A 19538-nucleotide genomic window follows, 5' to 3' on the forward strand; every position below is an offset into this window, starting at 1 on the left:
ATTCATATGTAAGGTTGTGAAAGGACTTACGGCTTCGGATGGAATATGGAGAAGACAAGACCCTTCCACTGGGTGTCTTGCATTAGCAGTACTTCAAAGGTTTTCGATCTGAATGCTTTGGAACTATGTGTAATCAAATCTCAGAATCATTATTCAATCATATCTATGCCATAACTATAATGCATAAATGCCGTTACAATATATACCTCAAGTAGTTAAGTCCATGCCATAGCACAAAACGCTTTCAATCTAGAAGTATCCAGGGAAAAGCCATTCCAGCTTCTCCTTGGCAGCAGCGCTCCAGTGGGCCTGAGGAGTGCTGACACCGAACTTGATACCACCAGCCAAGTGCTTAGCGTTAACTAACTCGGTGTGCTCCTCGCCAGCCAGGGCGTCAAGAACGGAAGTGACGAAACGGCGAGCGTTCTCAGCGTTGGACTTCATGTTGCCCATGACCATCTCGACAGTCACATCGGCGGAGTCGTGCCAGCAGTCATAGTCGGTGGACATGCAGATCATCTGGTAGGCAATCTCAGCTTCACGGGCGAGCTTGGCCTCAGGGAGAGCGGACATGTTGATCACGCTGCCGCCCCATGAGCGGTACATCTTGCTCTCAGCACGAGTGGAGAACTGAGGGCCCTCTGCAAAAGAAAAACGGGTCAGTGATACAGACATGCAACAAATGGCAGTGGAACAACATACCCATACAGACCAGAGTACCACGGTCATGCAGAACAACACCGTCACCCTCAAGGCTGTGGCCGCACTCGCGGACAACCTTGGCGATACCCTCATCGAAGGGGTCACCGAAGGGAACGTGAGCTACAACACCATCCTCGAAGAAAGTCCATGGGCGAACACCCTTAGTGCGGTCAATGACCTGGTCAGGAATGACAAAGTCTCGGGGCTTGATCTCCTCCTGGAGACTGCCAACAGCGGAGAAAGCAATGATGCTACGGACACCGATGGAGCGCAGAGCAGCGATGTTGGCGCGGGCGGGAACCTCATGGGGAGCAATCTGGTGGTGGGCGCCGTGGCGGCTCAGGAAGGCGACGGCCACGACCTTGCCATTGTGCTTGCACTCGTGGTGCAGGATGGTGATGGGCGAGGAGGGTTTGCCCCAGGGGGTTGAGACGGATAGCGAGGCAACCTGGGTGAAGCCAGGGAGCTCACGCAGACCGGTGCCACCGATGACAGCGATTGGGACAGCGCCTGTCAGGTTTCAATCGTCAGCTTTGGCAAGGTGGGGTGGTGAGGGGTAAGGAGATTTTGGAAGGGAAGTGGTTTACGCACCCTCGTAGGTGGTAGGAAGGGGGGCCATTCTGCGGGCTAGTTGCTTCACAGATTCAATTCGGATGAATGGTTTGGAGATAGAAGAGAAAGAGCGAAAGACCGAGAAACTGCGCATCTTGCGCCATCAATTTTCAGATATTGCGGGCAAACTCACTCTCCGATTGGTTCAGATTGACCCACGTGCGGGTGTTCCTGAGGCTTCAATTTGCCACTTTGGGACTAGATCCATAATATTTTGATCTACTCAGGGCTAATGATCGAAGAGGGTCAATCTACTAGGAGATGGTAACACTCAATAAAGGAAAATATAGACAATCTGTATGAGTAAATACTGGTAAATACAATCTGGTACGCAAAGATGATTTACGCCGGCAGCCACTCATAATGGTGGGGACCCTTATGAACAGGGCCGGGATCCTCACCTGGAATACCTGGCTTGTTATAGTTATGAGCACCAAAGTAATCCATCTGAGCCTCCATGAACTTGGTTGGCAGACTCAATCCACCCTCATACTTCAGATATTCCAGGGTAGCCGAAAGCGCAGGAATATATTGATCAGAATATGTTCCCTCCATGACAACCTCTTTCAAGCCATGGAAGCTCTGGTGCAGCTCGTGCGCAACTGAGTCAACAAACTTGGCATTTGTGAGTTCGTTGTGAGCGGCAAGTGGGGGCTGCAGTAGATCTGCGATGTGGTCAGACTGGATGATACACCCAGCACGCCAGATCTGGAGACAATCTCCTAAGTTGACGTTCCAACCCTCGTCAATGGAAGCACGAGAAATCAACTCCAGACCTTGACAGAACGATGCCAGGAAAGAGCAGTAGACAGCTTGGCGCAAGTTCTCGATAATCTCGGTATAATCGCGAATTCCCTCAATTGGTTTCGGCATGGGCATCTCCAATTTCTTTGCAGCACGCACTCTTTCCAGACGGTTACCGCTGGAAATCCTCATATAATGAGCAGCGGCTAATGTGGGACAGGAGACATGACGAGAAGCAGACTCCATGAGACACCAAAGGGGTGTACCTTCAGTATTATCATCGTCCTGAACAACCTTGTCAAGAACATCATCAATCACATATCCATCATCACGACTGGCACCTTCACCCTTCTGGTCACCCTGAGGGGTTCTCCTAGTATGAAGAATCTTGTCACCAATGTGAATGAGGAAGTTGTTCCGCAATTCACCAGATGAATTCCACTTGGCAAACACATCTCCAATCTTGCTATGCTCCATGCCAAGTCCATCATGCATATAAGACCAAGCCTCAGCAAGAACAGACAGCATACCACCCTCAATGCCATTGTGGACCATCTTGATGAAATGCCCAGAGCCACCTGGTCCCATCCGCTTCACACAGGGTGTACCAGTCTTAGCATCCTTCGCAGCATAAGATTCCAAGAAAGGCATGACAAGTTCAAGAGCCTTGGCATCACCGCCAGGCGACAAACTCGGTCCGCGTCGAGCAGACTGATATCCACCCGAAACACCCATTCCAATCCAGGTGACACCGATAGCTTCGCACTCTCTTTGCCGACGCTCAGTCCTGCGGTAGTTCTCGTTTCCGCCGTCGAGGATGATATCGCCCTGTTTGAGATCTGACTTGATCATTTGAAGAACTTCATCTGCAGGTTCACCGTGGGTGATGGAGAACATGAATAGCTTGCGATCGGATTTGCCCTCGAGGCTCTTGGTGAATTGGTTGATGTCATAGAAGCCCAGGACTCGACCTTTAATATTCTGGTCTTTCTTTGCATAGTCCACAACTTGGTCGACATTTTTCTTCTCAATGTCCCATACTGAGACTTCGAGGCCCAGCTCAGCAAACCGGAGTGTCATCATGGATCCCATGTTGCCGGCTCCGACAACACCGATGCTCTTTATGCCTTTGTGCGAGGTTGAAGGCATTGTGATTGGATGAGGTGCTCGTTCTTGCATTTCGATACTATATTTTTGAATATTTGCGGGGTAAGGATCAATTTTCATGCAAGCAAATTAGAATTCTTCGAAAGCATCTAGGACAATTGAGGCTCTTCTTGAACAAACCTATTGTGGCAACGGGGCTCTGTTCCGTGATTTCGTCAAGATGTGATCAGATACGCCACAGATAGCAGTATGCACTCTATCTTGCCTTCATTTTGCCCGCCGTGGCATGCATTCAAGAACAAGCAATGTATGCAAAATATGGCGACTGTCTTGTTTGGATATACCCAATTGAGGTAGATGTGGTACCGACATGACATAGACCTGACGTACAGGCCCTCACAGAACAACATTCCATCACAATGAACACCAAATGAAGCACACAAGGCAAAAAATAGCTAGACCAAAGCAAATCCTTTCAATTGTAGTAAGTGCGAATTCCCAATATGATAATTGGGATCCTCAGCGCCTCAAACCAAATCACCAAAAAAATCCACAAACACAAGAACCAAAAAATGTCCCAAATCACATTCGCCAGTCTCCAGCAAATCCCCCTTTCCTATGCCTCATGTTCAATTGGCTGTGATCCAACTGATACGCTTCCCCGCAAACTTGAAGTCATCGCCGCGGCCGGTTTCAAAGCAATCGAGTTATCCTTCCCAGACATCCTGGACTATGCCAATCAAATCCAGGGCCGACAAATCGCCCCGGATAACTATACCGAATTATTGCCTGTAGCAGACCAGATCCGGAAACTATGCGAAGAAAAGAAGTTGTCTATCATGATGTTGCAGCCATTCTCGAACTTCGAGGGTTGGCACAGGGGTGTAGTGGAGCGCGAAGAGGCATTTGCGCGGGCAACAGGCTGGATGGAAATTATGCATGTTATTGGGACTGATTTATTACAGGTAAGCCAAGTTTAGAGTATCTTTTGCAAGAAGTATAAAGGATGCGAGCTCAACATACACACACCCCCAACAGGTCGGAGCAACAGACACCCCAAAAGACACCCCAAACTTCAAATGCAACAAAGAAGAAATAATCTCCGATCTCCGCACTCTCTCAGACCTTCTATCAAAACGCAACTACCGCCTCGCCTACGAAAACTGGTGCTGGTCTACCCATGCACCGGACTGGAAAAGCGTCTGGGAAATCGTCAAGGCAGTCGACCGCCCAAACTGTGGACTATGTCTGGACACATTCCAAACAGCCGGTAGCGAATGGGGTGATCCAACCACTTCCTCGGGATTAGTTGAAGACGTTTCAAAATCCGAGCTAAAGAATCGATTTGATGCCAGCATGGATGAACTTGCGAGAACTGTTCCCGCGGACAAGATTTATCTACTGCAGGTTTCGGATGCGTATAAGGTTCAGCCGCCGTTGGAGGATAAGACTATTGGAGGGTTGAGGGCTAAAGGTCGGTGGAGTCATGATTACCGGCCTATGCCGTATGACGGCGGGTATTTGCCCATTGAGGATGTTGCACGCGCTGTGCTGAGGACGGGGTTCCGGGGATGGTTTTCTATGGAGATTTTTGATAGTGGGCCGACTGGTTCTGGGAAGAAGTATGAGATGGGGTCTTATGCCAATCGGGCCATGGAGAGTATGCAGGCTTTCTTGAAGAATTGTGCTACAGATTGTGAATGAGATGGCTATAGAGAGAACGATGGATGGAATGGAATGATATACTCTGATTCTGTTTTAAACTGAAAATGAAACTGAGACTGGCAGTAATTGGTACATGAATTGGTTGTCTGAAATGAAGACGTGTATACATTTAGATTCCTTGGAATCTTGTAGACAATTTGAAAGAACGCCGGTGGGATGCAAAATTGACGCCAATAGATCATAAAGCATGCGAGGTCAACTGAAAGGTGTGGGGTTCACTCCTTTAGTTGGCGTTGCTGGGGTAGGCAACGGTGTATGTGGGAACATACTCCTCCTTGATGGAGCGCAAGCTGACGAAGCGAGACATGAGGTTGGCACTGCCAGCCTTGTCGTTGGTACCACTGGCACGTGCACCACCGAAGGGCTGCTGGCCGACAACGGCACCGGTGCTCTTGCAGTTGATGTAGAAGTTACCGGCGGCGTTGCGGAGGGCCTCGTCGGCGACCTGAATGGCCTCACGGTCCTGAGCGAAGACGGATCCGGTCAGACCGTAGTTACCGGTGGTGTCGATCTTGTCACAGATCTTGGTGAAGTCGGCCTCGGTGGCGTCGTTGTAAGAGTGGATAACTAGGATGGGTCCGAAGAGTTCACGAGAGAGAAGAGGGTGATCCGGGTTGGAGGTGCGGTAGACAGTAGGCTGGATGTACCATCCCTTGGAGGAGTCGTAGGATCCACCAACCAGGAGCTCGAGCTCGGGGTCGTTCTTGGCCTCATCGATGACACCAGCCAGCTTGTTGAAGGAACCCTCGTGGATGACAGGGCCGCAGAAGTTGGTGAACTCGGAGGGCTCGCCGATCTGGATCTTCTGCACCTCAGCGACAACCTGCTGGACAAAGTCCTCGGCGATGGAAGAGGCGATATAGGCGCGAGAAGTGGCGCTGCACTTCTGACCCTGGAACTCGAAGGCTCCGCGGACGGTCTGGACTGCGGCGTTGCGCACATCAGCGGACTTGTGGACCAAGTGGAAATTCTTGCCACCGGTCTCGCCAACAATGCGAGGGTAGCTGCGGTACTTGCCGTCCGCCACACCCTGGGAGATCTTGCCGTAGAGCATACGGAAGACATCGGTGCTACCGGTGAAGTGGAGAGCGGCGAACTCGCGGCTGTTCAGAACGGTGCTGGTGACCTCCTCGGCCTCGCCGGGAACGAATTGGATGACATCCTTGGGCAAGCCGGCCTCGAGGAGGATCTGGTGAACCAGCCAGTTGGAGGCAATAGCCGAAGGCGAAGGCTTCCAGATGACGACGTTACCCATCAGGGCAGGGGCACCAGCCAAGTTACCACCAATGGCAGTGAAATTAAAGGGACTGATAGCGTAGACGAAACCCTCGAGAGGGCGGTACTCAAGACGGTTCCACACACCGGGAGCGTGGTGAGCGGGCTGCTGAGCGTAGAGCTCCTCAGCATACTTGACACCGAAGCGGAAGAAGTCGCACAGCTCAGCGGCAGAGTCGATCTCAGCCTGCCAGGCGTTCTTGCCCTGTCCGTGCATGGTCAAGGCCATAATATCGTAGCGGTACTTGGTAGCGATCAAATCAGCGGCCTTGAGGAAGATGCTGGCACGCTCGGCGAAGGGGGTATCAGCCCAGGACTTGCGGGCTGCGAGAGCAGAGTCAATTGCGGACTGGACATCGGCTTTGGAGGCATTTGAGTAAGTTGCCAGAGGAGCGTGGGAGGCTGGGTTAGTCTGGGTTAAAGTCTGAGAGCTCTTGATCTGGACTCGATGTTAGAACTGTCAATCTTCAAGACTGCAGGACCAATGCTCACCTCCTTGCCAGCAACAACCAGGGGCACATTCAGAGGAGCCTTGGACTTGTACGAAGCCAATGCATCCTCAAGGCCCTTGCGATCGGGAGAACCGGGGATATAGTGTTTCTAAACGTTGATTGTCAGAAGCAACTTTCAAGTAGTTTCTGCAAGGATAAAGCTCACGTTAGGCTCGTTGTTGATCTGGGGAACCTTGAAAGTAGCATAGGTGCCCATAGCACGCGAGCTAGAGCTAGGAATGCGGCATGCAAGCGATTGCACGCGCGAAACGGGCGCGCGGGCACGCAGAAGAGCGGATTGCATCATGATTGCTTTTGTGGAATAGTTGAAGATTGCAAGTATTCCAAGCTCAAAAATGTTTAAGAAGAGTGAAGAAAGAGAGCTAAGTTGGAGAAGAAAAGTGCACGCGGGGTATGATGTAGGCCGGCTACTACCGGTCTCGCTGTACTTCCATAGCTCCAAATTGCCGCCCCAGAGACGGGGGGGCATTGAATGTGCCAGCCAATCAGATGTCGCCGGCAAGCGTCCCGGGTGGCACAACCGGGCCGGAGTTGAAGTACATCAGGTGCCAGGTGCCGGATATACAATCAAGATACATCGTTGCTCTGCAATTAGTCAAGAGATCGTACCCCAGAAAATACAGATAGAACAGGTTGTAGAGAAATATCAAGATAAGATTTTTGGGGCTATTTCATGCTATCTCACACATTATTTCAGTTCCCCACTCCAGACCCACTACGATCTGTAAGATCTCAGATCTATGCAATCCACCACCAAACTTTCTCTACCCAGTTGCGTGGAATGGGTTCAATCTCCTCCTCGGTCAGTCGGTCAATCTCTTCCTTTCCAGTGAAGACATCGATATCTGACGCCTTGGTCATCCATGGGGTCTTGTACCACAGCTTATGGCCGAAGTACAGCAGGAAGAAGATCACAAAGACAATGTAGGAGACAAGGAAGCCGGAAGCAGTAAACTTTCCAGGGAAGAATATCGCGTAGCCGTTTGTAATGGCTAAAATAGACACGAAGACAATGGCAAAGTAAGCGCCATATGGTTGAAAGGGCGTCTTGAATGGGCGGGAGTCGAGGAGGCCGTGGAAATTCAAAGCGCTGCGGAATCGCTAGATGGCAGTTAGTAACGTCACCAAATGTGATATGTATGGATGAAATGGTACTTAGTACTTACAAGGTATGCAACTCCAACGAAAACCCAAGAAATGAAACCACCAACTGTGGTAATATTAGTGAACCAGTAGAAGACCTGTGATCCAGAGCTGGAAAGGTTGAGGAAAGACAGCAAGCCAATCGCCCAAGTGATCAGTACAGCAAAGTAGGGAACACCATTCTTGGTGCATTTTGTGAAGATCTTCGGGGCCTGGCCATCACGGGCAAGGGAGTACAGTGTTCTCGATCCAGCATACACCCAAGAATTGCCAGACGAAAAGGCTGAGATGAGAATGGCAGCATTGATAACATGGTTCAATCCCTCAATACCGGCATTCTGAATACCAATAACAAAAGGACTGGCACCAGCACCTGATCCACCGCTAGCAACTCCCTGCAGCAGGTTCTTATCATTGTATGCGACCATAATACCAATGACCAATGTTCCAAGGATGTAAAAGGCAAAGAGTCGGTAAATAAACCGGTTAGTAGCCTTAGGAATATTGCGACGGGGCGAGGTAGCCTCTCCTGCAGCGGTAGTGATCAACTCCGGAGAGAAAATGAACGAGAATCCAGATTTGATCAATGCAGTCCAGAATGCCAGTAATCGACTGGTATTGCGGTTGGAGACGAGGTATGGATCTGCGAAGGCGCCGGGGGTTTTCCAGTATCTGAATCCTACTCGGTCGTGCTTTGGGCCCCCGCCGAAAAAGAGTACCACGCCTAGGATGATGAGGCCGATGATGGCGATGATTTTCAAGGATGCGAACCAGAATTCGGCTTCGCCATACCAGGAGACTGCGACGATGTTGAGGATGAGGATTACTGTTTTCTTGTTAAAGTGTGTAGAGATGCATGCCGAAGGTAGGGGTGCTTACCGATGAGGATGACTGCAATCCACACCCCAATGCTGACGGGTGATGGCCAATACTCAATGACTAGACTTGCGGCGGTGACCTCTGATGCTAAAAGCACCGAGAATGAATACCTATGGCATCGGTTAGTTCTGTGTTCTGTATAGCCACAGAAATGATCAGTTACCAATAATTCCATCCTAGATTCCGGGTTAGCCCTTTTCTTCACGATCGCCTGAGCCAAGTCAAAGCCTACCAACAGCAAATCCCAAACTGGGTTCCGTAAAACGAGTAATAAAATAAGGCACAGAAACACCAGGAACAGGGAGGTAGGTGGTCATTTCACCCAGCATATTCATGACAAAATAAACAATGATGGACATAACCATGTAGCCCATGAGCAAGGGAGCTGTCACAAGTTAGCACAGTATCGATCTTGCGCACAAAGTTACTTACCGGGGCCAACTGTGGAAAGTGTAGCTCCACTGCCAACAAAAAGACCAGTTCCGATACAGCCACCTAGGGCGAGAAATTGAATATGACGAGAGTTCAGGCCACGGTGGGTATCCGAGGGCGGCAGGGTAGTCACTTCGCCCAAGAAGGGCTTTGGCTGAGCTGCATCTTGCGAGGAGGACGAAGGGGTCTTCTCGAGGTCGGGGGGAGAGAGATGCCCCATCGTAACAGGGTATATGTGCAAGATACAAGATTGCCGTTAGATTCGTTGGGGCAGTGAGAATGAGAAGAGAAGAGTGAGAGGGTAATTTGAAGAAACGAAAGACGGGGTGATTCTACACAGATAGCGTTAATATAACATTGGCCATAAGTCCTTTCCCACCCCTCACAATTATATGGTTTGAGTAGCTCACTCGAGGCAATTAAAAATGGGCCGTAAAAAGGTGAAAAATGTATGTCCGATACTCATAGCTCTGTGAACAAACTTATGACCCCTGTTGAACTACATGTTAGGCACCAGAACTTGCTTTTTTTACTAGACACGAGGCTGAGAGAGCAATAACATCCAGCCAATCACTGTGCTAAGGGGTTATCTCGCATTGTCTATCTATAATCACCCGCCCTAAGCAGGACTCGAATGTTACTGTACCGGAGATAGAGAAGGTTAGAGCGCGGTCCCAACGCGGGGAAGACTGCTTTCTCGGGGCAAAATCGCCTTAGATAGCCAAGTCTCGGAATAACGCCTCCATCAGGCACGCCATGTGTTCAGAACAGCGCGCTATTGTGGGTCGTAGGTGTAATTGTCTAGAGATGATCCCGCTACAACAGACCCACAACGGGCCTTTCGGGTCTCGGTGAGCGTCCTATCGATATTTTACCCGATAGCATATCTCACCCTCTGCCCAAATTGTCATGCTATGGTGTAATGGCTTTCTTGAGTTTTTAGGGTGGCGGGTATGCCACTAGTGCTTTCTAGCGTCATTCGAGAAAAACTTTAAATAAAGAGCTACCGCCTTCTCCGATTGGTTGGTGATAGAACTTTACGTTGTGAACTTGTATCACGTGGGATCGTCTGGGGGAACTAGATATCTGGGGTAAAGCAGATGGCTATCCACATTCTAATTCACTAGGTACATGGAAGTCCACAAATGGTCTCCAACTGGGAGTTTCTCTTTGTCATATTTAGTCCAATATCGGACCTGTCAGCCGGCCCCAAGTCGCGTGACTGCAAACTGCAGAATCTGAAGTGTACCGGGCCGGTCACTGCTTATCGGTGGTCCGTGCATTATCAACCCGGCCCGACTATCTGCACTTTGATCTTGATCTGACAAAAGTTAAGCGCAACGAATACGAGTCTGGGGATGTGCGTTCGCACGGATGCTTGGATTGTAAGTCCTGGCGCGATCGTACCTGAAGCCATGGCAAAGGTCCGGTTTGCCGGGTTCAAGGCTTTCGGTTCAGATCATGAGTAATAGAAATCTATGATAGAACAATAACCTTGAAGTATTCTCCATAGTGTTCTCCACGAGCTTGAAGTGGCTTTCCCGGTCCCTGTTTACCGTACCGGTGCCTTGCGGTTGCCACCGGCCCTCCAACTGCCAAAGAAATGTACATAACTTATCTACAAGTCAGCCACCTTTTCAACCGTGGTTTCTCCTGCTAAAGCTCTCTTGGTTATCTTCACCTTTGCCTCCCCCTCCTAGCTACCAACCTCATCCATCTCACATACAATAGTCATGAAGGCTGCTCCTTCCATGCGGCCACTTAAGGCGGCCGCTCAATCTAAGAGATTCGTCAGCGGCACAAACAACTCCCGCTCGTCAGTCGCCGCAACCAGTCTCTTGAACCCGATCGCGCGTTCGACGCCTCCGCAACCACGCAAAGCGCTGGCCGCGCCCTTGGCTAAGCTGCCCCTTTCATCAGTGCTGCGGTCTTTGCTAGTGCTCTCTGTCTCTTCTTCTACTCTTCTCCTCAAGCCATGCATCTACACTCTATCGTTGTTGGCACACCCCCGTTCCGCCATCTGGGATGTCGCTAAGAATCCGTTGCTGAACGCACTGGTAAAGCACACCATCTACAAGCAATTCAACGCTGGTGAGAACAAGCTTGAGGTCCAAGAGTCCATCCGCAAGATCAAGGATCTTGGATGCCGCGGTGTTTTGCTCGGATACGCTCGTGAGGTCCTGGTCGGCGAGAATGACGATGCCGCCTATGACGCCAAGGCCGCTCTAGCTGAGATCCAAATGTGGCTCGACGGAACTCTGGCCACCGTCGATATGGCCCAGGCCGGTGACTTTGTTGCTCTCAAGTTCACTGGAATGGGTACCGATGCCCTCCGCCTCCTGCAGAAGGAGACCATGCCCACCGACTTCATGGATGAGTCGATCAAGCGCGTCTGCGACCTGGCCATCTCCCGCGGCGTGCGTCTGCTCGTTGACGCCGAAGAGCAAGCCGTGCAGCCCGGTATCGAGGCCTGGATCATGAAGTACCAGAAGTACTGCAACTCCCAAACCCCCGGTCGCGCGATCTTTTACGGCACCTACCAGGCCTACCTGCGCTCCACCCCCGCCACTCTGGCCAAGCACCTCGAGATCGCCCGCGCTGAGGGATACACCCTGGGCGTCAAGCTGGTTCGCGGTGCCTACCTGAAGACCGAGCCCCGTCAGGTCATCTGGGCCGAGAAGGAAGACACCGACCGCTGCTACGATGACGTTGTCGAGGCCCTCCTCACCCGCAAGTATAACTCCATGCTCCAGGCTCCCACCAAAGAAACCCCGACCGAACTGCCACCTCTCAATGTCATCATCGCCACCCACAACCGCGAGTCTGTCCGCAAGGCCCACGCTCTCCGCATGGAGCAGGCCACCCGCAACGAGGACTACGGTGTTGACCTCAGCTACGCTCAGCTCCAGGGTATGGCCGACGAGGTTAGCTGTGAGCTGCTTCAAGGATTCGAGAACGCCGAGTCTTCCGTCGGTGCTACCCCCATGGATGCTCCCAATGTCTTCAAGCTTTTGACCTGGGGTTCCGTCAAGGAGTGCATGGGCTTCTTGCTCCGTCGCGCTGTCGAGAACACTGAGGCTGTTGGCCGAACCAAGGACTCTCAGATCGCCATGATTGGCGAGTTGAAGCGTCGCTGCGGCTTCGGTGGTAGCCAATAATTTCCATTTTTCTTTCTGATTTTTCTTATGTTATACCTGGAGAGTGCTATATCCTCTCCTTGCATCAGCCCCCGCGGGGTGCTTTCTGTCTGCGCATAGCTGGGGTGCATCCTCGATTGGCGTTTCGGGTTTTTTTGAATTTATTCCATAATGAGCAATGATATCAATCTTCAATATTCAATATCCGAGTTAAATAGGAATTGTGTGTAAGAGAAGAAGTGATGTTCCGAGTCTAGTCCCCGCCGGATCGGCTTGCCCCTCATAGCTCGGAAGCACCATCCGTTATGATCTGTCTATCTACTCCAATTCTCTTAAATAGCTGACTCCTGCAACATTCACTTTCCGCGATCATCACTCGGCTCCTTTCTTTTCTTTTACCTTGATTCTATACATCAACACCACCACCACAACAAAACCATCAAAATGCATATCCTCTCCGAGCCAGATGTCGCCCACATCTTCCGCAGCCTCTCCCAAGAACAATGCCAAACATTCATAGAGACCCTAAGCAACGCTCTGGTCTCAATAACCCGCGAAGCAAACCCCCAAACAGCAGAATCAGACAAACAAATCCACCAACCCCTCCGAACAGTCTTCACAACAAAGAAAAACAACACATGCATCTTCATGCCAGTCTCCGACACGCAAACAACAGGCATAAAGGTAGTAACAGTCAGCGAAACCGGCATCCAAGGCGTAATAAACGTCTTCAACCCCGATGGCCGACTACAAGGCCTCCTCGCCGCAGCAGAAGTAACAGCCTTCCGCACCGCACTGGCAACAATAACATTATTCGTGCGGTGCACGACCATCCGTAAGGATAATGTCGTTGTTTTCGGTTGTGGGCGGCAAGCGGAGTGGCATGCGCGTCTTGCTTTACTGCTTTATCCTGAGCAGATTCGAAGTGTTACGTTTGTGAACCGTGGGAAGGGGCGATTGGAGGAGTTTGGGGGGGATGTTGTTGTTGGTCTGGGAAGGTTGTATCCGGCTGTGAAGTTTGAGATGCTTGCTAAGGAGGGTCATGTTGATTATGAGGGCAAGCTTGGGGAGGTTCTTGGTGCTGCGGATGTCATCTTTAGCTGTACGCCTGCTGTCCAGCCGAATTTTGGGTGGGAGGTCCTCCAGGCAAAGCCTAAGCAGAGGTTTATCTCGCTTATTGGGTCCTATAAGCCTCATATGCGTGAGGTTGATACGAGGACTTTGCTTTCGGGGGGGAAGGTTTATGTTGATTCTAAGGTTGCTTGTTTGGAGGAGGCTGGGGAGTTGATTGAGGCGAAGGTTGGAGAGGAGCAGCTTGTTGAGATGGGGGACCTTCTTGGGGCTAAGACTGGAGTTATGGAAGATACTGTTGATGTTCCTGCTGGGTGTAATGTTGTTTATAAGTGTGTTGGTATGGGGTTGATGGATCTTGTTGTTGGTAAGCAAGTTCTTCATGTTGGGGCTGAGATGGGGCTTGGGACGCATGTTTCTGGGTTTTAGGTGTCTGTCTCATCTGTTTTACGGGCTATATTGGCTGATCGTTTAAATTAGTGGTTGGCTTGTGTATTTGGAATGTAGGGTCTACGGAAATATATTTCCCTATCCCATCAAGGTTCGAGGACAGGATAGCACTGAAAATTGATTCAAATGACAATTCCAATGTATGAAAAGTAAAACAGCCTTTACGTAGCGTAGATAAGTGTACATGTAGATTCAAATTGCCCAAGCTAGAACACCCTTGTATAATCGTAACTCACTATATTCCCCCATTAGAACATACGTAGTATTTATATTTGCTTTTCTCCCCACCAAAGTAGACCTATTGCTTAGAAATAATATAATTAGTCAGTTGTAAGTTGTCATAGAAAGCTATCATTGGAGAGACCACCGAGCCCGTAACCAGGGCCGGAGTCGGGGGAACGGCCATGCGGGGGTCACTTATCGATAAGTTCGGACTTCACTTCGCAACTTTCTCTCTTCCTATCTCCGCTCTCTTTTTTTGACCTCAACCTTAATCTGTTTCCCCCGAACGCAACTCCTTGTCCATATCTGCTACTCTCCCTCCTTGATTCTTTCTCACTCTCTCTCCCTCTGTGCAGACGATGTTCCGACCTCTGTCTCGCTGATATTGGCTATGGATGACTCGACTTCGGCGCCCGCGCAAAAGCGCCCTCGTGTCGCCGAGGAAAACCGCAAACGTGCAGTGCGAGCGTATGTCTTCAATTTATTCCCCTGTTTCTTCCGAATTGCTATCTGGAAGTATGGAATCGCTAACACAAGTGATCCACAGGTGCGATGGATGCCGCCGAGTGAAAGAGAAGTGCGAAGGTGGCGTACCATGTCGCCGATGCGTACGATACAGCCGCCAATGCAATTTCACACATATCGACCCCAATGAGAAGAGTCGGTCAACTTCCGCCTCGTGAGTCTGCCCTCGTGACCTTTTCCCGTTCTGCCGTGCAGACCGCTAATATCGCCGCAGGCTATTGGATCGGGCGGCCACATTGAGTCGCAATGAGATTGCCGAGGCAGAAAGGGTGCATATTATGGAGCGCTTGCTCTCGCATTATATGCCCAACATCAGATTCGATATTCAGTCCTTGCGCCAGGCCGCCGAAGACTTGAAAAGCAAACATCGTGATGGTGGATCGGACGTGATTTCTACGAGGGCAGACCCCAATGACATGGAGGATCTTGCTATTGATGAAGAGGACTTTACCATTAAGGCTATGCCCGATAATACTACCCGTATGCTGGTCCTAATACTCACCGAAAGATTATGTGCTGACCCCTATCTAGAATATTCTGGAGAATTCTCATATCTGAACTTCACAATGAAGATTCGGAAGAAGATTGATGAGTGGATGAAGACAGCGGCTCCAGATGTAGGTCTTATAAGTCGATGGATGAGTACTGAGCATCCTGCTAACCTGCCCCTAGGCGACCTCCGAGGTCGAGCCATTTGAGGAACGATGGCGAAGCACACAGCTTCAATCTGGGTCGCCTTTGATATCATCCTCGATTACTTGTCTTCCACCGCGATATGTGGCCGACTTTCTCGTTCAGATCTTCTTCAAATATGCACAAACCAACAACTTCTACGTCGAAGAAGATTGGTTACTTGAGAAGTTGGCTATCTGTTACAACGACCCTGACAGCTTGTCATCTGACGATGCGGGCGCAGTATGCTCCATTCTAATGGTACTAGCAGTCGGCACACAATTCGCCCATATGGAATCATCCACTCCCGTGAATTGTCTGCCTTCGGGCTCTACCGCAAACCAGGACCATCATTTCTCTGAGGATGAGGTTGGCCTGACCTTCTATCAATTTGCCTCAAAGCTCCTCCCAGATCTCATTGCCACTGCATCTGTCCGCAGTGTACAGGCTTGTCTTCTTATTGGAACATACCTCCTTCCATTGGACACATCCGGGCTATGCTACACGTATTTCGGCTTGGCACTGAAGCTAGCGGTTCAGAATGGAATGCACAGAAGATATTCTGGCGAGGGTCTATCATCCCGGATGATTGAAGTCCGTAACCGGGTCTTCTGGACAGCTTATACCATTGAAAAGTATGTTTCCTTTCACATTGTCAAGGTGTACACATACTAACCATATCCCTCAGGCGTATAAGTATTCTTCATGGCAGACCATCGTCCTTGTCAGACCCCGACGTTGATGGTCCACTTCCGGTTGATTTCCCTGGTCTCATGCCTGCCCACCAAGTCTCAAACCATACAAATATGGTAGCACTGATCACGTTGACCTTGAAACTTGGGCAGGTCTCCAATGAGATGTAAGAAAGCATCCGTTTTATCTCATTGCAGTATGGGTCTAACTAATTGAACAGTACTTCCCTGCGAAAATACCGCAGAGGCCAACAGCAGGATTGCCTTGAACGACTGCTCAATCTCCGGAAACATCTCGTGGATTGGTGGTCCACTCTCCCGGAGGAAATCAGCTGCCGCGACTTGAATCCAACAGGGCCTCTGTTCAGGTCAAACGTACATCTCAAGCTTGACTACTGTCTTACTCGTGTCTTCATCGGACGGCCATTCCTGTTCAGTAATATCAAAGGCATTTACCAAACACCGTCTCAAGCGCCACCATTCAAGGGAGCTTCCGGCTTGTCGAAGAACCGAGCTACTCTTGTAACAGATTGTGTGGAAGCCGCGCTGGAAATTATCGACCTGTGCCGCTTGCTCCGCGACGAGAAGGGTCTTGCACGGGCCTCATTTACAGAGTTCAGTTCGTGTCGTGCGGCATTGCTGGTCATTCTGGCACAAGGTCTAACCAAACGCACGGAAAGACTCGGTGCGGCTCTCGAACAGGGCATATCCCTCATCAAGATTATGTCTATGGGGGTTGGCTCCGCACGTTCAGCAGTCAGCGTAATCGAAGCACTCGAACGAGCCATCCGCCGACTAGAAGCATGGAGCGAGACCCACCCAGACATCAACAACGGAGGAGGCGCAGAATCAGCCTACGACCGCTTCAAAAACTGGGAAATGCTCTGGAAAGCTGGACCCATCTCACCCTCCACCTTCGCCTGGCAACAACAAGAAGCATATGGTTCAACCGATCAGAACATACCCCATGGCCTACCCTCTCACGCCGCACCGACCATCCCAGCACCCATCCACAATCCAAATGCAAATGCATCAATGACACCCCCGTCAGCAGTGATGGTCAACCACGGCGCCGCAACAACTCCCGGCCATCCAGACCAGGACATAGAACATGATGTACCTGGCAGTGTTCTCTCTGACAGTTTTTCGATCTCGCAGCAGTCACTTTCGCATATGCCGCACTTTGGCTTTGATCATTTTGTTTCCAATTTCCCGCAGGAGCTTGGCGAGTTTACTGCCATTCCTTGTTTTGAACCTGATGCTCAGAATGCTAATGGGCTGCCGGTCGCTGATATGAAGACTCCAAGCGGTGAACCTGACCCACAGTGGTTGCAGTTCATGAAAGGTTGATTAAGTCATTGCGCCTGGTTTGCGTTGGGTCGTTTATGTTTTCGCGTTGGACCTTGTCTTCACATTCTGATTTACTCGTTATACCATTTTGCGACTGCTGTTACTTTGAGCTTCTTGTTCACTTCAGTTTCTGGCGAGATATATATTAGAAATCGAATATTGAGTATTTCCGATTTCCTACAGTATGAGTTGAATGCTATATGAAATCCTAGATGCGATTGTATCAGTTGAGGCATTCTTTGTGCCTTGACTTAGCCTCTCTTTTGTTCCCATTTTTATAGCCCATTCTCGAGCGCCTTGGTTTGATCATCTAGATCATTCAATCGCGAGGGATATGAAAGGACTTATGGCTTCTGTTGTGTATTATAAATATCCTTTTCAGACCGAAGAAGTGTAGGGAAACAATATCACGAATGGGCACCTAATATCTATTTAATTGCTTATGCCAATGCCTCAATTCATCATAAATGTACAATTTAACCGTCCTAATCGAACGAAATCTTCTTTCCTGCGAAAGCCGCAGTAGTAGCCTGTTCCTTGGCCTTCCGCTTTGCTTCCCAAGAAGGATGCAATGGACCTTCGTCCTTCTTGGGCGCAGGTTTGGATCTGCCAGTAGGAGCATCGTGCCGTTCCTGAGCCCGTCCGGAGCCACCACCAAATCCACCACGGCGACCACCTCTTCCTCCTCTTCCACCATCCGTAGCTCCACGCTTGGTATCCCAGCCATTGTCTCGGCCACCATATTTCTGAGCCATCTGTTCATTCTTGACGTGATTGGCTCCTGCGCCGAACTTCTTCTCCCACAACGCCCGGCGAGCCTGCTGACCCATGCGGTTCTTGCGTTGGGGCTTCTTTCCAGATGTTTCCTCGTCATCTGTGGCTTCTTCTGAACCAGACCAGTAGCCACCCATCATTAGAGAAGGAAGGAATGTTGTATCCTTCACTGGTGCAGTCGAACCCTTGACTCCCTTTACTTTCTTAGGTGGCGGAGAATCTTCCCCAGAGAAGTCGGGTGAAGGAGAGCGGGAGACAGAGTGGGAGATATCGTCTGCGTCGGAAGCCTCTTCTTCTTCCTCGTCATCATCATCACCAGATTCCTCATCGGCCTCATCCTCAGAGTCCGAACCTGGCGCAAGTCGCGAATTGAACTGTGAAAGATCTTCACTCCCAGATTCATCTTCAGAGATCTCCATGTCACGGGAGTCCTGCTCACCGCGCCGAGATTTTAACGTCACTCCCTCAGATTCTGAATCGGAAATATCATCTGTTGGCGCTTTCTTAGGTGCAGCCTCCTTCTTGGCATCTTTCTTGCCCTCCTTTCCAGTCGGCGCATCGTCGACTCTCAACAATTTTCGAATACCGGCCATGATGACCGGCATCTCTTTCTGCACGGGTGTAGATTTGAATAGGCGCGCGAGAATATTGGCTTCGGCGGTATTCTTCGGTCCATCCTGTGACACTTTCTTGACTTCCTGGAACTCGCCGAATGTCCGTGTCTCGGCAATGCGCTTGGTCTTGATAAGTTGTTTGAATAGGTATTTTTCGGAGACGGCGAGGTAGTTCAGAGTCTGTAACACAATATTAGCAATCCAAGTTCCCAAGATATATTGAGCGCAATCGCCAGAGCCAGTGCAAATGTACCTTCAAGGCTTCAATCTCCTCCGATAGCCGCGCCAATGTCTTCATATCCTTCTGCGACTTCGCGGTCTTCTCTCGTCGGCTGAGCTTCTGTCGCTCAAATCCGCGCGACGTCTTTAGCGCGCGGATCAGGACCTGTACGCCATTCTCGAACATTTGCGTCAGGCGGGTGCCGTGGATCGACATTTTGCGGGTGTCGCTCGACCGCGCGGGGCCGTTGAGCTCGGCGAGTTTGCGTTTCGGCATGTTGAGTGGCTGTGCGAGAAATTGGTAGAGAGTGTTGTGCAGGAAACGTCAAGGAATTGTGACGGTTAAAAATGGAGGGCTGTATCGAGGGTCGCGGATTAAGTTGTTCGATGTTGCCGTAGCTTAATTTTTTTTTCTTAGGCGGAGCCCGTGCCAAGACAACTCCAATCGACAAACGCGAAATCGATTGCATTTGAACGGACCGACGCTGGTTAGACTGAATTTTGTAGTTGGTTAAATAATTTACTATAGTACACTCAGGTTACTTCATACTGTTGTATGACTTGGCTACGTTACATGTAATACAACATATTCTCTTTTCTTGCTTGGACCAAAAAGACCATCGATTAAACAGACGGATATGTACATACAGACATTGCAAAAGAAATGATACGCATACAGCT

At 50.1% G+C, this 19538-nt stretch overlaps 9 protein-coding genes across 9 annotated transcripts; 4 read left to right on the forward strand and 5 right to left on the reverse strand.

The window, feature by feature from the left end:
• Positions 1-249: 249 nt before the first annotated feature.
• Positions 250-1408, reverse strand: N7508_001447 (S-methyl-5-thioadenosine phosphorylase; the record flags this gene model as incomplete). The annotated part of the gene is made up of 3 exons (XM_058459513.1): positions 250-641; positions 703-1212; positions 1294-1408. The coding sequence occupies 3 exons, from the start codon at positions 1406-1408 to the stop codon at positions 250-252; spliced, it is 1017 nt and encodes a 338-aa protein (XP_058323045.1).
• Positions 1409-1656: 248 nt separating this feature from the next.
• Positions 1657-3207, reverse strand: N7508_001448 (6-phosphogluconate dehydrogenase, decarboxylating; the record flags this gene model as incomplete). The annotated part of the gene is made up of 1 exon (XM_058459514.1): positions 1657-3207. One exon carries the CDS (start codon positions 3205-3207, stop codon positions 1657-1659), a length of 1551 nt encoding a protein of 516 aa, XP_058323046.1.
• A 530-nt stretch (positions 3208-3737) lies between these two features.
• N7508_001449 (sugar phosphate isomerase/epimerase family protein) lies at positions 3738-4869 on the forward strand (the record flags this gene model as incomplete). The annotated part of the gene is made up of 2 exons (XM_058459515.1): positions 3738-4130; positions 4204-4869. The coding sequence occupies 2 exons, from the start codon at positions 3738-3740 to the stop codon at positions 4867-4869; spliced, it is 1059 nt and encodes a 352-aa protein (XP_058323047.1).
• Positions 4870-5113: 244 nt separating this feature from the next.
• Positions 5114-6963, reverse strand: prnC (delta-1-pyrroline-5-carboxylate dehydrogenase prnC; the record flags this gene model as incomplete). The annotated part of the gene is made up of 3 exons (XM_058459516.1): positions 5114-6604; positions 6658-6765; positions 6823-6963. The coding sequence occupies 3 exons, from the start codon at positions 6961-6963 to the stop codon at positions 5114-5116; spliced, it is 1740 nt and encodes a 579-aa protein (XP_058323048.1).
• Positions 6964-7415: 452 nt separating this feature from the next.
• Positions 7416-9351, reverse strand: N7508_001451 (uncharacterized protein; the record flags this gene model as incomplete). The annotated part of the gene is made up of 6 exons (XM_058459517.1): positions 7416-7778; positions 7844-8646; positions 8700-8809; positions 8863-8875; positions 8932-9084; positions 9132-9351. The coding sequence occupies 6 exons, from the start codon at positions 9349-9351 to the stop codon at positions 7416-7418; spliced, it is 1662 nt and encodes a 553-aa protein (XP_058323049.1).
• A 1513-nt stretch (positions 9352-10864) lies between these two features.
• Positions 10865-12289, forward strand: N7508_001452 (proline dehydrogenase family protein; the record flags this gene model as incomplete). Its single annotated transcript, XM_058459518.1, has 1 exon — positions 10865-12289. The coding sequence occupies one exon, from the start codon at positions 10865-10867 to the stop codon at positions 12287-12289; it is 1425 nt and encodes a 474-aa protein (XP_058323050.1).
• Positions 12290-12712: 423 nt separating this feature from the next.
• Positions 12713-13768, forward strand: N7508_001453 (putative proline utilization protein PrnX; the record flags this gene model as incomplete). The annotated part of the gene is made up of 1 exon (XM_058459519.1): positions 12713-13768. The coding sequence occupies one exon, from the start codon at positions 12713-12715 to the stop codon at positions 13766-13768; it is 1056 nt and encodes a 351-aa protein (XP_058323051.1).
• Positions 13769-14402: 634 nt separating this feature from the next.
• N7508_001454 (Zn(II)2Cys6 transcription factor) lies at positions 14403-17250 on the forward strand (the record flags this gene model as incomplete). The annotated part of the gene is made up of 7 exons (XM_058459520.1): positions 14403-14479; positions 14559-14690; positions 14751-15016; positions 15068-15153; positions 15209-15843; positions 15897-16067; positions 16122-17250. 7 exons carry the CDS (start codon positions 14403-14405, stop codon positions 17248-17250), a joined length of 2496 nt encoding a protein of 831 aa, XP_058323052.1.
• A 485-nt stretch (positions 17251-17735) lies between these two features.
• N7508_001455 (BUD22 family protein) lies at positions 17736-19143 on the reverse strand (the record flags this gene model as incomplete). The annotated part of the gene is made up of 2 exons (XM_058459521.1): positions 17736-18818; positions 18892-19143. Coding segments are annotated over 2 exons (1335 nt in total), but the record flags the coding sequence as incomplete, so codon positions are not given.
• Positions 19144-19538: the final 395 nt, after the last annotated feature.

This window comes from Penicillium antarcticum (assembly GCF_028974205.1).
Source record: "Penicillium antarcticum strain IBT 31339 chromosome Unknown utg000002l_segment0_segment0, whole genome shotgun sequence".
Lineage (NCBI taxonomy): Eukaryota > Fungi > Ascomycota > Eurotiomycetes > Eurotiales > Aspergillaceae > Penicillium > Penicillium antarcticum.